Genomic DNA, 17,515 nt, shown 5'->3' with positions numbered 1-17,515 from the left:
GATGATCAAGGAGGAAGGGCTGTGCTAATGTTAGATGCCGCGAAAGCATTTGATTGTGTAGAATGGGGGTACTTATGGCGAGTAATAGAAAAGATGGGATTCGGCCCTAACTTCGTGAAGTGGGTACAGTTGCTGTATGTGGCCCCTACAGCCCGCATACGGGTGAATGGTGCATTGTCCGAGAGATTTTCGCTGGCCCTGGGTACGCGCCAGGGGTGCCCACTGTCACCATTGCTGTTCGCCTTGGCGGTAGAGCCACTGGCGTGCCTCATAAGACAGGAGGAGCGCATAAGAGGCTTGCAATATGGGGAAATGGAGGAAAAAATTTCACTATATGCAGACGATATTTTAATATATATGACGGACACTGAGAACACTCTGGAGGTAGTAATGGACACGATCACAAGGTTTGGGGAGTTCTCGGGATTAAATATTAACTGGACCAAGTCTGCTCTGATGCCACTTGACACGGTGAACATTGTAGATACTGGAGTGGGACCCCGGATTCCGATAGTCTCTGAATTTACGTACCTAGGCGTTAAGGTGACTGCTAGGGTTCAAGACTATATGTCTTAGAATGTTTTACCACTGCTGCTCAAGGTGAAACATAAGGTAGACGCCTGGAACAGGCTCCCGCTCTCTGCTCTGGGGAGGACTAATCTAATCAAGATGATCCTTATGCCTCAAGTTTTATATATTCTTCATAACTCCCCAGTATGGATACCTAAGCACTGGTTCAGACGATTGCACAATCTCTTTCGGGATCTGGTCTGGAAAAAAGGGGTTCCAAGGATCAAATTGGAGAAATTGCAATTGCCTAAAGACGAAGGGGGGGTCGCGCTGCCAAATGCCTGGATATATTACCTGGCTGCCCAGAGCCAACAGTTTAAGGGGTGGGAGAACACAGAGACATGGGGCTCTAGCGCACGTTTATTGTCATATTTGGGGGGAGGACTCAACCCACTAGAGGGTGTGGAAGCGCATACCTTTAAGAGATTGACGAGTGCTAAACCAACATTACTCCTGATACATAAAATATGGTGGCAATGCAAACAGATCCTGGGAGTGGGAATGTGTACCAAATATACTCCCCTATGGCATAATCCAGTCCTGTGGGAATTATACCAATTAGAGGGCATGCAAAAATGGGAGTCGGCAGGGGTTATGCGATTACAACACCTGTATGATGATAACGTGCTGAGATCATTTCAGCAGTTGAAAGACCTATTTCCACTGGAGCACAGTATGTTTTACCAATATTTGCAGATCCGTCATGCCCTACAGGCGCAGGCGCATGTGGTGGACCTGACGGTTTGTGCTCTTGGGGTCCTAGAGTATGTGGGACGGGCTGACACGACCAAAGGCCTGATCTCAATGGCGTACAGGAGCTTACTGTCCAAACACCTGGGAAACCCAATGGTGCTGGTAAAAGCGAAATGGGAACAAGATGTCGGTCCATTGACCGAAGAGGAGTGGGAGGAGATATTAGCGTCCACATGTCACTTATCACTCAGTCTGGCGCAGAGGAGATCCCAGCTCTTCCTGATACATAGAGTGTACCGCACCCCGTGGGTATTAAAACAGATGGGTATTAGAGCGGATGCTAAATGTCCTAGGTGCACGGAGGAGAAGGCGGACATATTACATATCTTTTGGTCATGTGAGGCCCTGAGGACCCTATGGGGGGAAATATTAGATCTGATAAAGCAGGTGTATGGTCGGGAATTGGCGGCAGACCCTAAAGTTATGTTGTTGGGAGCAGTGGGAGAATTGGAGAGTGACAGAATGGCAAGTCTGGCAATTGCCAAAATATATCAAACGAGGAAATGCATTGCTAAACACTGGCTGGACGCGGAGCCACCAGGGATGAGGGAAATTGTAGGAATGTTGAATTATAATATCCTGATGGAGCATAAGATATTTTCGAAAAGGGGCACGGAAATTTTTTTTGATAAATAATGGAGCAGATGGTTGGCCTGTCCTGAGGTGCTGTCACCTGAACTGAGTAGAATAAGGGCAAGAGTCGTCTGAGGAACTGGAGGTGATAGAGTTTGGAGCAAAGAAGGGGTGGTGGGGAACCTTGATAAGAGAAATGAGCTCTGGCCAGGAATGGTACTAGAAACAATGGGTGGAGATATGGTGGGGGGCTGTGCGGGGGGGGGGGGAGGGGGGATGTTGGGGATTTTCTGATATGCTGTAACTATTGTATACGATGTTGGAAAATTGAAAGGTGAATGTCAATGTGTTATTTTATTTCTGTGTTCGTATCAATAAAATTGGATTGATTTAAAAAAGATATTGGAGATTAATAATTTTATTTGCCGAATACAAGATTATTGCTTAGTGATACTAGAGATCCAAAATTCATCCTGCCTGTATCCTCCACTAGGGGGAATTTACAGGATACTTTTATTCATGATTTCAATGTGTAAACAGTATACGGTAAGCCCCTAAACTTCCTCAGATTTAGAAATCTATATCAGGAAAAAAAAGAGTGGATATTGGGGATTGATTTGCACTTCAAAATCAAATCACAAATAAATGATGTAATGAAGTTTGTAGTCTATTTTATTGTCTACGACCCATTGACAAAGGCATTGTGTAGCACCCACCTCTCCATGGGACCTCAGTTTGTTCCATTTTCCAAGTTGACAGCCAGGCAACCTTTAGGCCCCATGCACACGACCGTGTTTTTGCGTCCGCAATTCCCCCGCAAATCCACGGGAGAATTGCGGACCCATTCATTTCTATGGGCCCATACACACTATCCGTGTTTTCACGGGTCTCCGCATGTCCGCAAATCCATGCCGCAGAAACTCAGGACATGTCTTATTACGGGCCGCAAATTCGATGCGGACATGCCAATAGAAGTCAATGGGCCCGTGGAAATTGCGGATACACCTCCGTGTGTCATCCGCAGTTTGCGGATTTGCGGAAATGTTGCTAGGCGACGACCGGGAATGAGTTCTGTCGTCATCCTGTTTTACCTAGGCTTTTTTTTTTTATCCGCATTTTGCGGATTACATACGGATGAACTGCGGATTACATACGGATGAACTGCGGTTGACATTTCACGGAACACGGTCCTGGAATTTGCGGACCAGAAAAACACTATGGTCGTGTGCATGAGGCCTTAGTGTAGTCGTATAACCTGTAGTTTGCATTGAGCATTGACTCAATATTGATAGTAAATTCACAAAGTAACAGAATGTTTGTTTCTAATCTGTATAAAAAGTTGATTTTGCTGTAATGAAATTACTATACCATATAAGATGAGCAGGGACTATGTTCTCATGGCTGGTTGTATTTTTAAGTATCTGCTATGGTAGGTGAATATTTGCTTTCTATTCCATAGGTGCACACAGACCTCACCAAACGCAAGATATTCCAGCATTTTACCAGATTCCCCCAGGAGGTGTTGGACAAATATCACCGTCAATGGGCTGGTGAGTGGGCTCTGTTCATGAGGGATTTCTTTATGGACCTAAATCATACACTTTCTTTTGTCAAATGCAGATAACCTGCTTGATCTTTTGTCTATATAATGATGAAGCTTAATGTAAAGGGAGTCTACACAATGACTGCCTAGACCTTTGACCAGGGTCGGGACAAGCTCTTTTGGCGCCCAAGGTAATGGCTTCAACAAGCCCCTTCCGCCATTCCAGCAAACACTGAGGCCCCATGCACACGACCGTGCCCGCAATCACGGCCCGCGATTGCGGGCACGGCCGGCCGCTGACTGACAGCCGCATTTTCGCGCCGTGCTCCCATACAAAGTATGGGAGCACGGCCCGCAAAATGCGAAAGAACGGACATGTTCCATAATTCCCGGAACATTTCCACGGCACTGACACCCTTCCGTAGTGCTACGGAAAGGTGTCAGTGTTCAATGAAAGTGAATGGCTCCGTTGTGTGCATGGGGCCTAAGGTTAAGGCCATACAGAGCGACCTGCAGGGCGGCCTGCAGACATGATCGTGATGAGACTAAAAACTGTGCCGACATGCAGTTTTACCACAAATTAGCGCAGTTTTCAAGTTGATTGTCAATGACCGCACAGTTTTGCAGCTAAATAGCAGTTTGATTATTTATGGCCATGCAGTTTTAAGGGTAAAAATACTGTTTAGCTGCAAAATTGTGCACCTGTTAAACAACCAGTTTAAAAAACTGAGCCGATTTGCGGCAGCTCCGTGTGGCCTTACCCATAGCATGTAACGCACTGCACCGCTGCATACTCTGCATACAATCTAGACATACATTCTCCACATGTGCACAAACTCCAGATATAGACACGCAAACTATACACCTGGACAAACTCCAGACACACTCACTGAACATCTGGACACACCCACGGCGCGCCTGCACACACTCCGGACAAACACACTGCACACCTGGATACACACACTGCACACCTGGAGACACTCCAGAGAAACACACCCTGCACAAACACACACACACACACACCAGACGCACACCTGCACACACTCCAGACACAGACTGCACACCTGGACACACTCAAGACACACACTCTGCACACACCCCAGACACACACTCTGCATGCCTAGACACACCCACTGCACGCCTGCACACACTCCAGACACACTTCACACACTCTGCACATACTCTGCACACCTGGACACACACACTGCACGCCTGCAAACACTCAAGACACACCCTCTGCAGACCTGGAAACACACACTGCACACCTGGACACACTCCAGAGAAACACACCCTGCACAAACACACACACACCTGACGCACACCTGGACACACTCAAGACACACACTCTGCACACCTGGACGCACACTCTGCATGCCTGGACACACCCACTGCATGCCTTCACACACTGAATGCCTGCACACACTCCAGACACACACTGCACACCTGGATACACTCTGCACACCTGGGTACACACACTGCCACACCTGGACACACTCCAGACACACACACTGCAAGCCTGCAAACACTCCAGACACACACACTGCACAACTGGACACACTCTGCACACCTGGATACACACACTGCACACCTGGACACACTCTAGAAACACACACTGCACAAACACTGCACACACACTCCAGACACACACCTGCACACACTTCAGATACAGACACACACTCTGCACACCTGGACACACTTCAGACACACACTCTGCATGCCTGGACAAACCCACTGCAAGCCTTCAAACACTGAATGCCTGCACACACTCCAGACACACAATGCACGCCTGCACACACTCCAGACAAACACACGGCACGCTTGCACATGCTCTGGACCCACACACTCCACGCCTGTACACATTCTAGATACAGGCACACACACTACATGCCTGGACACACACTCTGCACGCCTGGGCACACCCACTGCATGCCTGCACACACTCTAGACACACACTGAATGCCTGCACACACTCTAGACACACACTGAATGCCTGCACACACTCCAGACACACACTGAATGCCTGCACACACTCCAGACAAACACACTGCACGCCTGGACACACTCCAGACAAACATAATGCACGTGTGTACACATTCTAGATACAGGCACACACTTTGTATGCCTTGACACACTCCAGACATACACACACACTGCAGGCCTGTACACACACACTGTGGTCATCTGTATACTCACTTTGCACATCTGCACAGACACTCTACTCCAGACACTCTACTCACTTGTTAGCACACACTGCACAAACTCTAGACACTTGCTCAGACTCACCATGCATAAATCCATTGCACATAATACATGCACATACTATCTGTACTCTCCACACACATTCTCTGCTCTATAACCATTGGGGGCTTCCCTTTAGAGCAGAGGGAGTGATCATTACACCCTTGGCATTTGCATTGTATTACCGGCTGCTCAGATGTAGCACAGAACTGCTGGAATTTATTTTCAAACTTTTTTTTATTATTGAACAATTTGCCCTTCTTCTTTACATCTAAAGTTGGATGGCGCCCTAGGCAGGTGCCTACTTCGCCTAGGGCGAATGTAGGCATTGTACAAATTGTCCCAGCCCTGCCTTTAACACCAAAATAAACTAACTGTATGTAGGAGAATTGTATGGGAGAACTTGGGCCACAATGGCCGTAGGTTCCGAAGTTTCTCAATTTGATCAACTAATTTAAATCTTAAATTGTCTACAAGGCATCTACATAAGTGTAATTTCCATAGTTCCATTCAATGGTGACATGTCAGACTTTGTAGGACAAATTCGAATAGTTGATAAAATGTCTGACCGCTTGGACCCCCACTGATCATTAGAATGGGGGTCTTAAACATCCTCACTCCGTTCACGCTATACTAAGCTGCTTACATCAGCCCCATAGACATTGAATAGAGCGGCATGATACATGCGTGACCACCGCTTCATTCAAATTCCTCCTCGCTGCAGTCGTGCAGTGAGTAGGAACAGGAGGCTCAGGACACCCCTGTTCTAGTGATCAGCGGGGAGTACCAGCGGTGGGGCCCTCTGTGATCAGATGTTTATCACCTATCATGTGGATAGATGATAAATGTCCTTCGTGGCCAAAACCCTTTAAGTTATTGCTTCATATATGGCTGTTTAATATATATATGCAAAAGTTTATCAAATTAAATCAATGAACTAAAAGTTATTTAGTACACACCAAAGTGAAATATGCGAGGGGGAGTCAAGAATTATCTGCACTCTAGGTGTAGAATTTATTTTTAATCAACTTTCAGAAAAGACCAATACATAATTTTTCTACATAATCCCTCTGCTTCAACAAGCTTTTGTATTCAATTAAAAAATGTGTTAGGCTGAGCTGCGAGCCTTCTTCTTCATGGCTGACACCTGTACGACCTTCCTTGAACTTCTCTATCCATTCATACACACTTCTTCGCGACAAACCTTTCTCCTTAAGGGCTCTTGCACACGACCGCTGTGCCGCTCAGGCCGTTTTTGACGGCATCCGAGTGGCACCCGATAGTCTTCACGGACTCATTCACTTTAGCTGTTGAATCGAGTCCGTGAAAAATGGTCCAAGTCTCCGATCCGAGGAAAGATAGAACATGTCCCATCTTTCCTCGGATCACTGACGGGTCTCGGCCGGCACACACGGTCGTGTGCATGAGGCGTTGCTGTATACAAAATGTTCAATAAATATTGGCACCAGGGGGCGTGGCCAGGCACTGATGTGAGCGGTCGCACGGAACTTCGGCTCTGACCAGAGACCCCTATTATTTATCCTGCGGAGGAATTACTGTTGCCACCATTTCTTATAACTTGCGGAGAAAGGGTAAGAGACCCCTGAGGAGCAAAATGGGTTCGTCAAAAGCGTCAGGAGCTGCGGAGAAGTTGAAAGAGTTTGCCCGAGGTGCGGTCCAAGATGGCGCCCGCGGCGAGGCCTCACAGCATGGAGCAGAGGGGCCGGCAAAAGTTCCTGGAGGGCAGTCGGAGTTACGCCCTGCGGCTGAGGTAACAGCACAGCCTGGCCTGACATTGCAGCAAGTATCGGAGACGCTGCTGGCGGCGATATTAGAGACCAAGACCTCGGTCACGACAAAAATAGAGGAGGTTAAGGTGGATGTGGGTCTCCTGAGGCAGGATTTGCACAACTTGAGGGACCAAGTCGAGCATGCTGAAACCAGGTTGTCTGACCTGGAGGACCGTACAGCTAATATACCCCGCACTCTGCGAGACCTCTCTGGAAAGGTGGATTTATGGCGCCAAAAAGCGGATGATTTGGAGAACAGGCTGAGGAGGAATAACCTTCGCATTATAGGCCTACCAGAACGAGCAGAAGGATCCCGTCCGGACGAGTTTACAGAGAAATGGCTGAAAGATATGTTTCCAGATACCGTGTTTTCGCAGGCTTTTGCAGTGGAAAGAGCGCACAGGGTTCCGGCGAGGCCGCCACCCCCTGGAGCGAACCCTCGACCATTCCTGGCGAGATTGTTAAATTGTAAGGACCGGGATCTGGTCCTGCAGGCAGCCAGACGCAAGGGGGCCATTAAAGTGGACAACGTCACGGTGTCGATTTTCCCCGATTTCTCTCCGGAATTACAACGTCAACGTGCATCGTTTGTGATGATTAAACGAAAGCTGCGAGACCGACAAATTCCGTATTCTATGGCTTATCCGGCCCGCTTGAGAGTCGTCGATGGAGATCGAGCAGTATTTTTTGCCAACCCGGAGGAGGCGGATGAATGGTTGCTGAGGAATATGAGGTCGCCTAGAAGATGAAGGAGTTCTTGGGGACTTAAGCGCTGGCATGGTGAATATGTATCCTGAACGGACTTTTGCTGTCCTGCATGTGGGGAGAGGCTATACTTGGGGGAGACATTGTTTAAAGTTTCCTATCATAATGCTTTATCTTCCTGTATTATGCCTATAAGGGGGTTCGGAGTTCAGGATGGTTCCAGATCATATATTATTTCTGTTAAGATACGTGATTGTAGTAGGTTACCGAAGGGTTAATAGGGGATTCTGACCAACGGGTGGTTGTTCCTCTTATTCTGTGGCACAGTAAAGCACATTACAGGGGGGAACTTGTTGGAGTACGCAGCCTGATTTGTGATTCCACTGTGCATATTCCTTATCGGTGGAAGCTACCCCCTGCATATATAGTATATAGCTATTGAGCTCCTGTTGAGCTTCTGATGGCTAACTGGGTTTTTATGTGGTTCATGTTTTTGATCTCTGTTTTACACTATGTCAGAAAACGAGTATCTTACATTTTGAGAGCATATCAGGGACTGGCACTACCTAGGGGGAGGGGGGACAGGGAAGGGCTGTTATCAGTACATAGAGAGTTTTCTAAGTATGGCGTCACTTAAGTTCTTGTCCTGGAATGTGAGGGGCATGGGGACTCCAAGGAAACGCAATATGATTTTTTCTGTGCTTAAGAATGTGAACCCACATATAATCTGTCTTCAGGAGACGCATCTGACAGCAGACACAGTACAGCTTTTATGTAAGCCCTGGATTCAGTGGAGTAGACACTCTGTTAGAACTTCTGCCTCTAGAGGGGTATCTCTATTAATACATAGAACTCTTAGGTGGGAAGTGATGCATACCAGAATTGATCCTGAGGGGAGATACGTATTTGTGCATGCCAACATTAACTCCACACCTTATGTCGTAATGGGGATATATAACCCACCGCCAGGGTCTCTGGCACTACTGAGGGAGGCGGTTTCCTTTGCTTCCGCATATCAAGAAGCCAGAGTGATCCTCCTAGGAGACCTGAACCTTATAATGGATCAGTCTATTGATCGGTTCCTGTTGAGGGGAGAGGGGGACGTAAGACAAGGGGTCTCCCCATTAGCCTCATTAATGGAGGAGATAGGCTGGGTAGATCTGTGGAGAGTTAGTCATATGGGACTTCGTGAATTCACATGTCACACACCACAATTTGATGCATTGTCTCGTATAGATTATATTTTTGGCACGCCCTCGGTATATAACTCTATGGAAAGCATTGAACATCTTCCCAGAGCAATTTCTGATCACAGTCCGATTCTTCTGCAAATGTCATTACCGGAGGTGGGTAGGAGGGGGGCCCTTAAAATTCATCCGTTTTGGCTCCAATTAATCAAACCGAACGATAGAATCCCAGATCAGCTAGAAGTCTTTCTCGAAGCACATAGGCAGGAGCAGAATGGGTTACTACGATGGGATACGCTGAAAGCGTATTTGAGAGGCTGCCTGAAATCATCAATATCATTTGTTAAGCGTTCCTCGGCCCAAAGGGAAAGGGATTTGGCGGGAAAATGTGGAGAATTGGAGGCCGCGTTTGTGGGTGATCCCTCCCCACAAAACAGGGAAGCTTGGCTCTCGGTGGGGAGGGATTATCTTCTAGTTCTACAGGAGAAGGCGGAACGTAGAATCTTCTTCACTGGCCAATCCTTTTTTGAATTGGGTAACCAATCCGGCAAACTCTTGGCTCATGTGGTGAGACAGAATACCTTGTCTCCTCCGGTGTTGAACATTCGGAACGCTCAGAATGTGTTGGTCCATACCTCCCAGGAGATAGTGGCTCAATTTGCAGACTTCTATAGGGACTTATATACGTCTAGGGCTGGGCACTCAATGGAAGAGTTGGAGAAATATTTGGATGACATGCAGTTTCCACAGTTGACGGAGGAGGGTTGTGAGTTACTAGAGTCCCCCTTCACAGTACAGGAGATTTCTGAGTGTATATTGGATATGACTAAAGGTAAGGCCTCGGGCCCGGATGGGATTCCTCTGGAAGTATATGTTCAATATATTCAGGTTATGTCAGCCCAACTTCTTTCTCTATTTGAGGCGTGCTTATTGGCGGGGGACCTGGCGGATTCTATGAAAGAAGCTACCATAGTAGTTATTCTGAAACCAGGCAAGAACCCAGAGGATTGTGGTTCTTACCGTCCCATATCACTGCTTAACATAGACTATAAGATACTGACTAAATTATTGGCCAATAGACTAGCGCGGGTCATCAATGATGTCATACGCTCTGATCAGACTGGTTTTATACCAGGGAAATGCACTTCGGATAGTATTCGCAGAGCTCAGGTGGTTACTCAGATGGGGTGGTGGGAGCAGCAGGATTGGGCGCTGGCATCCTTGGATGCTGCCAAGGCATTTGACTCTGTAGAGTGGACATACTTAGGTGAGGTCCTCAGGAAATTTGGGTTTGGAACTAACTTTATCAAATGGATTACGATCATATATAAAGAGCCTCGAGCCTCGGTAGTGGTTAATGGGATTTTGTCCCCCTCCTTCTTGCTTCATAGGGGTACGAGACAGGGGTGCCCATTGTCCCCATTATTGTTCGCACTTGCCATAGAGCCCCTGGCTATAGGGATTCGAAAAGATAGGGCCCTTCAGGGAATTCGTATCGGACCACGGGAAGACCGCATAGGATTGTATGCTGACGATATGCTGCTGTTCCTGGCCAACCCGAATGCCTCACTACCCAGGGCTATGAGATTGATGGAGGAGTTTAGCAGTTTTTCGGGCCTGCATGTTAACTGGAGCAAGTCTTATCTCATGCCTCTCCATTCCAACAATTGTGGGTGGGGTTCAGATTTTCAGGGTCTTCAAGTGGTGCATAGTTTTAAGTATCTGGGAGTTTGGATATCTAGGGATAGTTCACACTCATACGATATTAATGTGTACCCTCTACTTTCTTATTTGAAAGATAAATTTGCAGTCTGGAAGTCACTCCCCTTATCAGTGGCAGGTAGAATTAACCTTAATAAAATGGTAGTGCTACCTAAATTGCTGTATGTCTTGGAGCACGCTGACACAATGGTTCCTAAAAAGTTCTTTAATTTGGTCAACTCTTTATTTACGCCATTTATCTGGGGAAAGAATAGACACAAGCTCAGAATAGACACTCTGCAGAGGCCCAAACAGAGGGGGGGAGCGGCCCTACCGGATGTGTTTTTATACTACTTGGCAGGTCAACTTAGATATATTAGGCTGTGGATGTTGGATGATCCATTGCCCAATGCCGAACATCATTTAGCACATTTTCTCAGAATATCTAACTTATGGCCCGTTCTAGAACCACATGATTTTAGTCCTAAGCATACGTTACCGTTGATTAAACTGGCGAAGCAGGTGTGGGCTCATGCAAAATCACTGCTGAAATTTAAAGATACGGTAGCGGAGTTGCCGTTGTGGTCCAACCATGGATTACCTCACTTTTTGGGATTTCAGGATCATGCATTCTGGGAGGGTTTAGAGGTGACAAAAAAGGAAGCATTTGAGTACTGGAGATGGACACGCGTTATCAGCAAGGGAGATACAAGATATATTCCAGGTGCCAGAGAGGGATACATTTAGATGTGTACAGCTGCATCACGCTCTCAGGGCCCAATTCAGACACGCTCAGACTTTGATTTCTTCCCTACCCCTTATAGGGGTGCTTCGAACACAAGGCCCGCGGGGCCTGATATCAGTAGTTTACACGTTCCTGCTGTCTCAGAGGTTAGCACATGCGGGATGTGCGGTGGAACTCAGATGGAAGGGGCTGATTCCGAACCTGACTGAGGGGGATTGGCTTGATGCAATGTCTTCACACCTTGCGGTCTCACCAGCGGCTAATAATAAAATGACGCAGCTTTATATCATCCATAGATGTTATATAACTCCTACCAGGCTATTGCATATGGGCAGATCTTCCTCGGCTAGTTGTAAAAGATGCCAGCACGATCGGGCAGACTTTGACCATATGGTGTGGCACTGCCCGGTAATATCTAATTTCTGGAGAGAGGTCACAGACTTTCTCTCATCAGTAACAGGTAAACGAGTCCCCTGTGAGCCTGGGCTATGTTTGTTGGGTCTGATCCCACCAAATTCCTGGTCACACTATGAAGGTATATTTTTATGGGAGACCCTGTTCATGGCCAGGAAGGCTATTGCACTCCTTTGGATGGGAGATCTTCACCCAACGGTGCCACAATGGAAATCACTGCTCAACTCAGTAATACCTTACGCTAATCTAGTATACAAACATAGGGGATGTCCGTATAAATTTCTGGAAGTGTGGGGTAGTTGGTGCTCATCGCCTCTTGCATCATTTAATGTAGGTGACCTCAGGTCCTCCCTAAACGGTCTTGGGGTTTAATTGAGTAAGCAGGGACGGGGTAGCGGGCCCCAACTGGGGGGGGGGAGGTTCGATAGGGGGTTGGACGAGATCAGTCCTGGATTGTACAAGTATTTATAACAGGGTTGTATATATTTGCATTGCTTTTGTTCCTATAAATGTATTGGTTATTCTCAATAACATACCGGAAAAGGATGTACCACTTCTTATTCTCATTGTGTAACGGAGATCGATGTTGTTGTTTGTATGGTTATGTTACATTGGAATAATGGGTTTCTTGCATGTCACCCAAAATGTTATGTTTATCATACCTTGTGCACTGTGTATTTTCAATAAAATGAGTTTAAAAAAAAATATTGGCACCAGACACACACTCGTATATTCAGATAGGTAGAATAAGGACTCAGAGGGAATTCATTTTGGACTTCCCTAGCCTCCCAAAAATTCAGTTGGGGGAAGAAAAATCTCTTAAAGGTTAACAAAAAAAAATGTTGTTTTAATATAGACTTTGAAGGTCTTTCACATAAGCAAAAGTTAGAAATACCAAGGTGCAGAAAAAAGATACTAAAAAGCACAATAGAAACAGAATAGAGCTAAGAAAACATTTACCTTATCAAATTCACCTAAAAAAAATTCACATCAATTCTTGAAAAAGGATACGGAAATGAGTGGGGAATTTGTTCAAACAAGGGGATTTACCCTAAAAGAATCTTAGCATAGCATGCGGTTTGGTGCTCTGACAGACAAGCGGGAAAGTTTCCTGGTAACACTGTGGTAAGTGTCATCTGATTTCTACCAAGTGTAACAGAAAACAACGGTGAAACCACATGGGTGAGGTTCTTAAAAAGAAAGGAGCATCGAAGGAGCTGCAGCGCTTGCTGGATTTAACTCCACAGCAAATTTTGAGAAAAACTTATGCTTTAGGTTGGAGCTACTTGGAGCCTTTTAGCGCGCCAATTTGAACTATGGCGCTTCGGCTGCAGTCTAGAAGAATACTTTGCTTGGTGCACCTCTGTGGACTGCGACTTTGTCTTAATAAAATTGGAGCGTTTTGATACAAAGAGTCTCCATGTAGGTCCAGCCTTAGACTTAAAGAGGTATTCGACATATCTTAATATTTTTTTAATTTATTTTTTAAAATGTTAACACCATTTTTCCAATGGGATAAGCATGCGTCACATCCCTAGCAATCGATATATATCATATTACTCAGGTCCTCAGCTTAAGGACAGAATTTCCTCAAAATTGATGACTGAGAAGGGTCAAGGAAACTTGAGGGAGAACTGCTTTAACGTCCTTTTACATTTGAACTCAATAAGATCAGAAAGCCAATTCATTCATGTTGGGAAGAGATGTTCTGATTCCCAGATCATGATATACAGTCATCACTGAAGAGAAAGCGCCTTCCAAATACCTGGACCAAACCATCTCAAGCTAAAAGGAAAATATTTTCCTTCCTATCCATCAACTTTGATTTCCAATTGCAGTAATTAACATGTCAGGCTCATTTATGGTAAAGGTGTGAAGGACTTAATCCGTCTGTATTTTAGTAATTTGTCCCATGGAGCTACAAATGTCACTGTTGGATTAGGTTTACGCTTTTCTGTTCTGCTATGGGGATGGAATGTAGAACTTCAAAGCAGGCTGATGTACTGCAGCGCTTGGGTATTTGTTGGTGTGATTACACGGTTCACGATTAACTTTTAAGTAGTGTGGTAGTGATTGTTGTATGACCACTTGTACACAGAATGGCAACTCTGAAGTAAACGCAAATTGGCCATGATTAGTGGAATTTTGGCGATGCTTGGGCACACAACTCCCAAAATATGTGTGGTATGAGAGGAAAAAGTCACACCGTTTCTCCAATCTACAGACACAGCAAGATGTTTCAGGCCTCATGCACACGACCGTAGCCATGTGCACGGCCGTGATTTTCGGGTCGGCCGGGGGCGAAGTGTCACCCGCAAGCTGCCCGCAAATCGCGGGCCTTGCACATGGCTGTGGCCATTATTTGCTATGAGCCTGGACCACAGAACACGGCCGTAATAAGACCTGACAGCTTTTTCTGCGGTCCGTTCTCACTGGGCCATGCATGGACCGTGGAAACCACGGTCGTGTGCATGGCCCCATAGCAATGAATGGGGCTGCAATTCTCCTGTGGATTTTCGGGGGAATTGCGGCCGCAAAAGCACGTTCATGTGCCTGGGGCCTTAGTGTGAGAAACTCTGGTGGATCACTTTGACCTGTGGTCACGTAGATTGTAGTTATTCTCCGTTTTTAAAAGCTGTATTGTGATGGGGATATTACTACTTGTACTTTTTATACTACTTTTTCAAGTTGGTCACTATTTTCATGGTTTCTGCTATTCAGAAAGAAATTTGTGAAAACAGGAGATTCCGTAATTTTAGACTATTGTCCTCCAATAAGTGTTCCCATCTGATCCACACAATATTACTCTTAAGTTTATAGAGCAGGACATCTGCTCCGTGTGAATCCTTATGGGCAAAGAATACAAGTGTCAATAGAAAATCTGTTTGGATAGAAAACAAAGAATTTTGGAGAAAAATTATATCAAAATCTTACAAGGAAACGAAAAGGTGTTTTTCTGCCCTATGTAAATGAAACGTAAACATTGTAAAAAAAAAATTGTTGAATAACCCATTTTACTTTGTGTTTAATCGCTAGCTGTTTTCCAGATTTTTTTTCTTGTTGTCCGTGAATGTAAACACTTATGTATATTTAGGGGACCAAAACCTGTTCTGACCTAGTCCTGCTCACACTGCTGCTGGGCTTGTTATGATATATCAGTGTAGACAATCCTCGGCGAGCTAAACTAGGGCTTCTCAATCCTTTTTGTACTGGGGCCTTAGAGTAAAAATTAACTCAATTTATCTTTTTTTTTTTCTCCTGAAGCAAGTAAAACGTTAAAAAAGCACAAATGTCTTGACTTGGACTCCAGGCTCGTGGCTTTTGCTAATACGGTGTACCAAGCCCAATAGCTGCATAAGTGGCAGGGTTACCCGTGACTAAATTTAGCCAGTCACTAACTTCAAATGAAGATCTTGAAAATGCTGAAGAATAGGAACCTAAAATATATTGGACTGTTGTATAACTTCCCATTATATAATGACTATACTTTCTTTATAGAAGACTTGACAACTCCATAAAGTCTATTGGTGATATAGAGCTTGCTCACTGAGCCTATGACAGCCCTACCTGTATATAGAACATTGCACACAAGAAGAGAAGTTCAGGACCAAGTCCTCCTGGCACATCCGTAGTTCTCCTCCTGTCAGAGACTGACTGAAACGGCTCGTGGAACTCATGTGTATTGGCTGGTTGACTGTTTTTTTAGAGCTGGCTTGGAACACTGTTTTTCCTGGAGGTTGGCATCCCCACCGTCATATAAACTTCTTTCCAGCTTAATGAAATGCTCCATGGTTTAACTTTTGATGATTCTGTATTATAATTGTAATTTTACGTTTGAGAAACAATTATTCCAATTTTTTATTTGGATTCATTTATAATTGCAAATCAATAATTCAATATGACTTTTATGTTCGAGACCCCACATTGACTCCATGGATTGTTTTCTCCCACTCACAGGCAAAGTCAGCCTGTCTATCCCCTATCTTCTTGTGGATTTAGACAGCCATATTCTCCAGCACTATCTACCAGTGCATCGTACTCCAGGTGAGTATCGGACCAGTGAGACAGCGCCTCCCTGTGTTCAGTGCTTTACAGCTTCCAATGCTCCAGCTTTTTCGCCATTCTCATCCATCCCGCAAGTTGCACTTGAAGCCGACTTTCCAGCTTTAATTGTTGCCTTCGTCTATTCCTAATGTCCGGATTGTCACGTATGAGTTTCCCTTTGCAAATTATAAGTGCAGCACTGAAACCAGCTTTCCAGCATTCCCATGTAGATTTTATGTCTTGTGTGTTCCTACATATTTACATTCCTCTACCGTCCTTGCTTGTGATAAAGCCCGAGGGCAGCTCAATCATCGCATACAGGAAGCCATTAAATATTCCATGTATATTTATTTATTTCATAAACAGATCTTTTACTCAATAGATCTTCATAGTGACACCACTGAAGTTCACGGTAATAAATGGCTTTCATAGCTCTTCATGCTCATTTCTTTTTTTAATAAATAAAGCTGCTTAGTCATAAAATAAGAAAATAAGTCCCTTTGTAGTAAAATCCTTGTATCTATTCTGCACTATTTTCCAGCTTTCTGGAATGTGTCCAGCAATCTAAACTCTGGATATTTTCATTCTGGTTGTCATAGCTACGTCCAGGGTCATTCGTTTACTGTATGTGTAAATATACATTCTCATCTTAAAGGGGTTGTTCAGTTTGGAGACAGTTTTTATTATACGGATGACCTATCCTCGGGATTGTTCATCAGTATAAGATTGGTGGGGGTCCGACACTCCCGGACCCCGCTCCGACCAGCTGTTACGGCTGCCTCCGTCATCCATCGGAAGTTATGCAGTGCCGGAAGCAGATGGCTCTGGTAACCGTATAGCTGTTAGGTGTATAAAAAACAGCCCCCAAACTGGACAACCCCTACTATGGTAGACTTTCAAACATAGTATTTCTTAACTAATGCAATATGACAGGCACAACACAAAAAAAATGCTGCAACGGTTTCGGGTTGCTATTAGATAATCAGAACATGCAAAACTTAAAGAGTGAGGTGTATATATCATATTCCTTCACGCATCATTGCATTGCTTCAGTATAAAAAAAAGGTTGTGTTACATGTCAGAAAACTGAGCGGTACATGTCCGGAAATACTTTTATTTGTAGCTTTATGGGTATGTTCACACATACAAAAAGAAGTGGCTGAACATCAAGTGAAAACAGCCTCTGACTTCAAGGCATTTTTGAAGCTCAAAGTGAAGTTTTGTTTTTTTTTTTTAATTTGAAGCTTATTTT

General features: G+C 45.1%; 1 protein-coding gene across 5 annotated transcripts in view; it reads left to right on the top strand.

Moving 5' to 3' along the window:
* Positions 1–17,515, top strand: part of TCF7 (transcription factor 7) — a 201,411-nt gene that overhangs the window by 159,549 nt on the left and 24,347 nt on the right. For 4 of the 5 annotated variants that reach the window (XM_075856343.1, XM_075856339.1, XM_075856341.1 and 1 more), the window contains one exon: positions 3,356–3,446. In XM_075856343.1, the coding sequence (XP_075712458.1) occupies positions 3,356–3,446 (91 nt within the window). Of the gene's footprint in view, positions 1–3,355; positions 3,447–16,176; positions 16,264–17,515 lie in introns of all 5 variants that reach the window. The other variant, XM_075856342.1, reaches the window with a different exon arrangement.

The sequence above is a fragment of the Rhinoderma darwinii genome, chromosome 3 (genome assembly GCF_050947455.1).
Source record: "Rhinoderma darwinii isolate aRhiDar2 chromosome 3, aRhiDar2.hap1, whole genome shotgun sequence".
NCBI lineage: Eukaryota > Metazoa > Chordata > Amphibia > Anura > Rhinodermatidae > Rhinoderma > Rhinoderma darwinii.
This window is presented reverse-complemented; position numbering and strand designations above follow the sequence as displayed.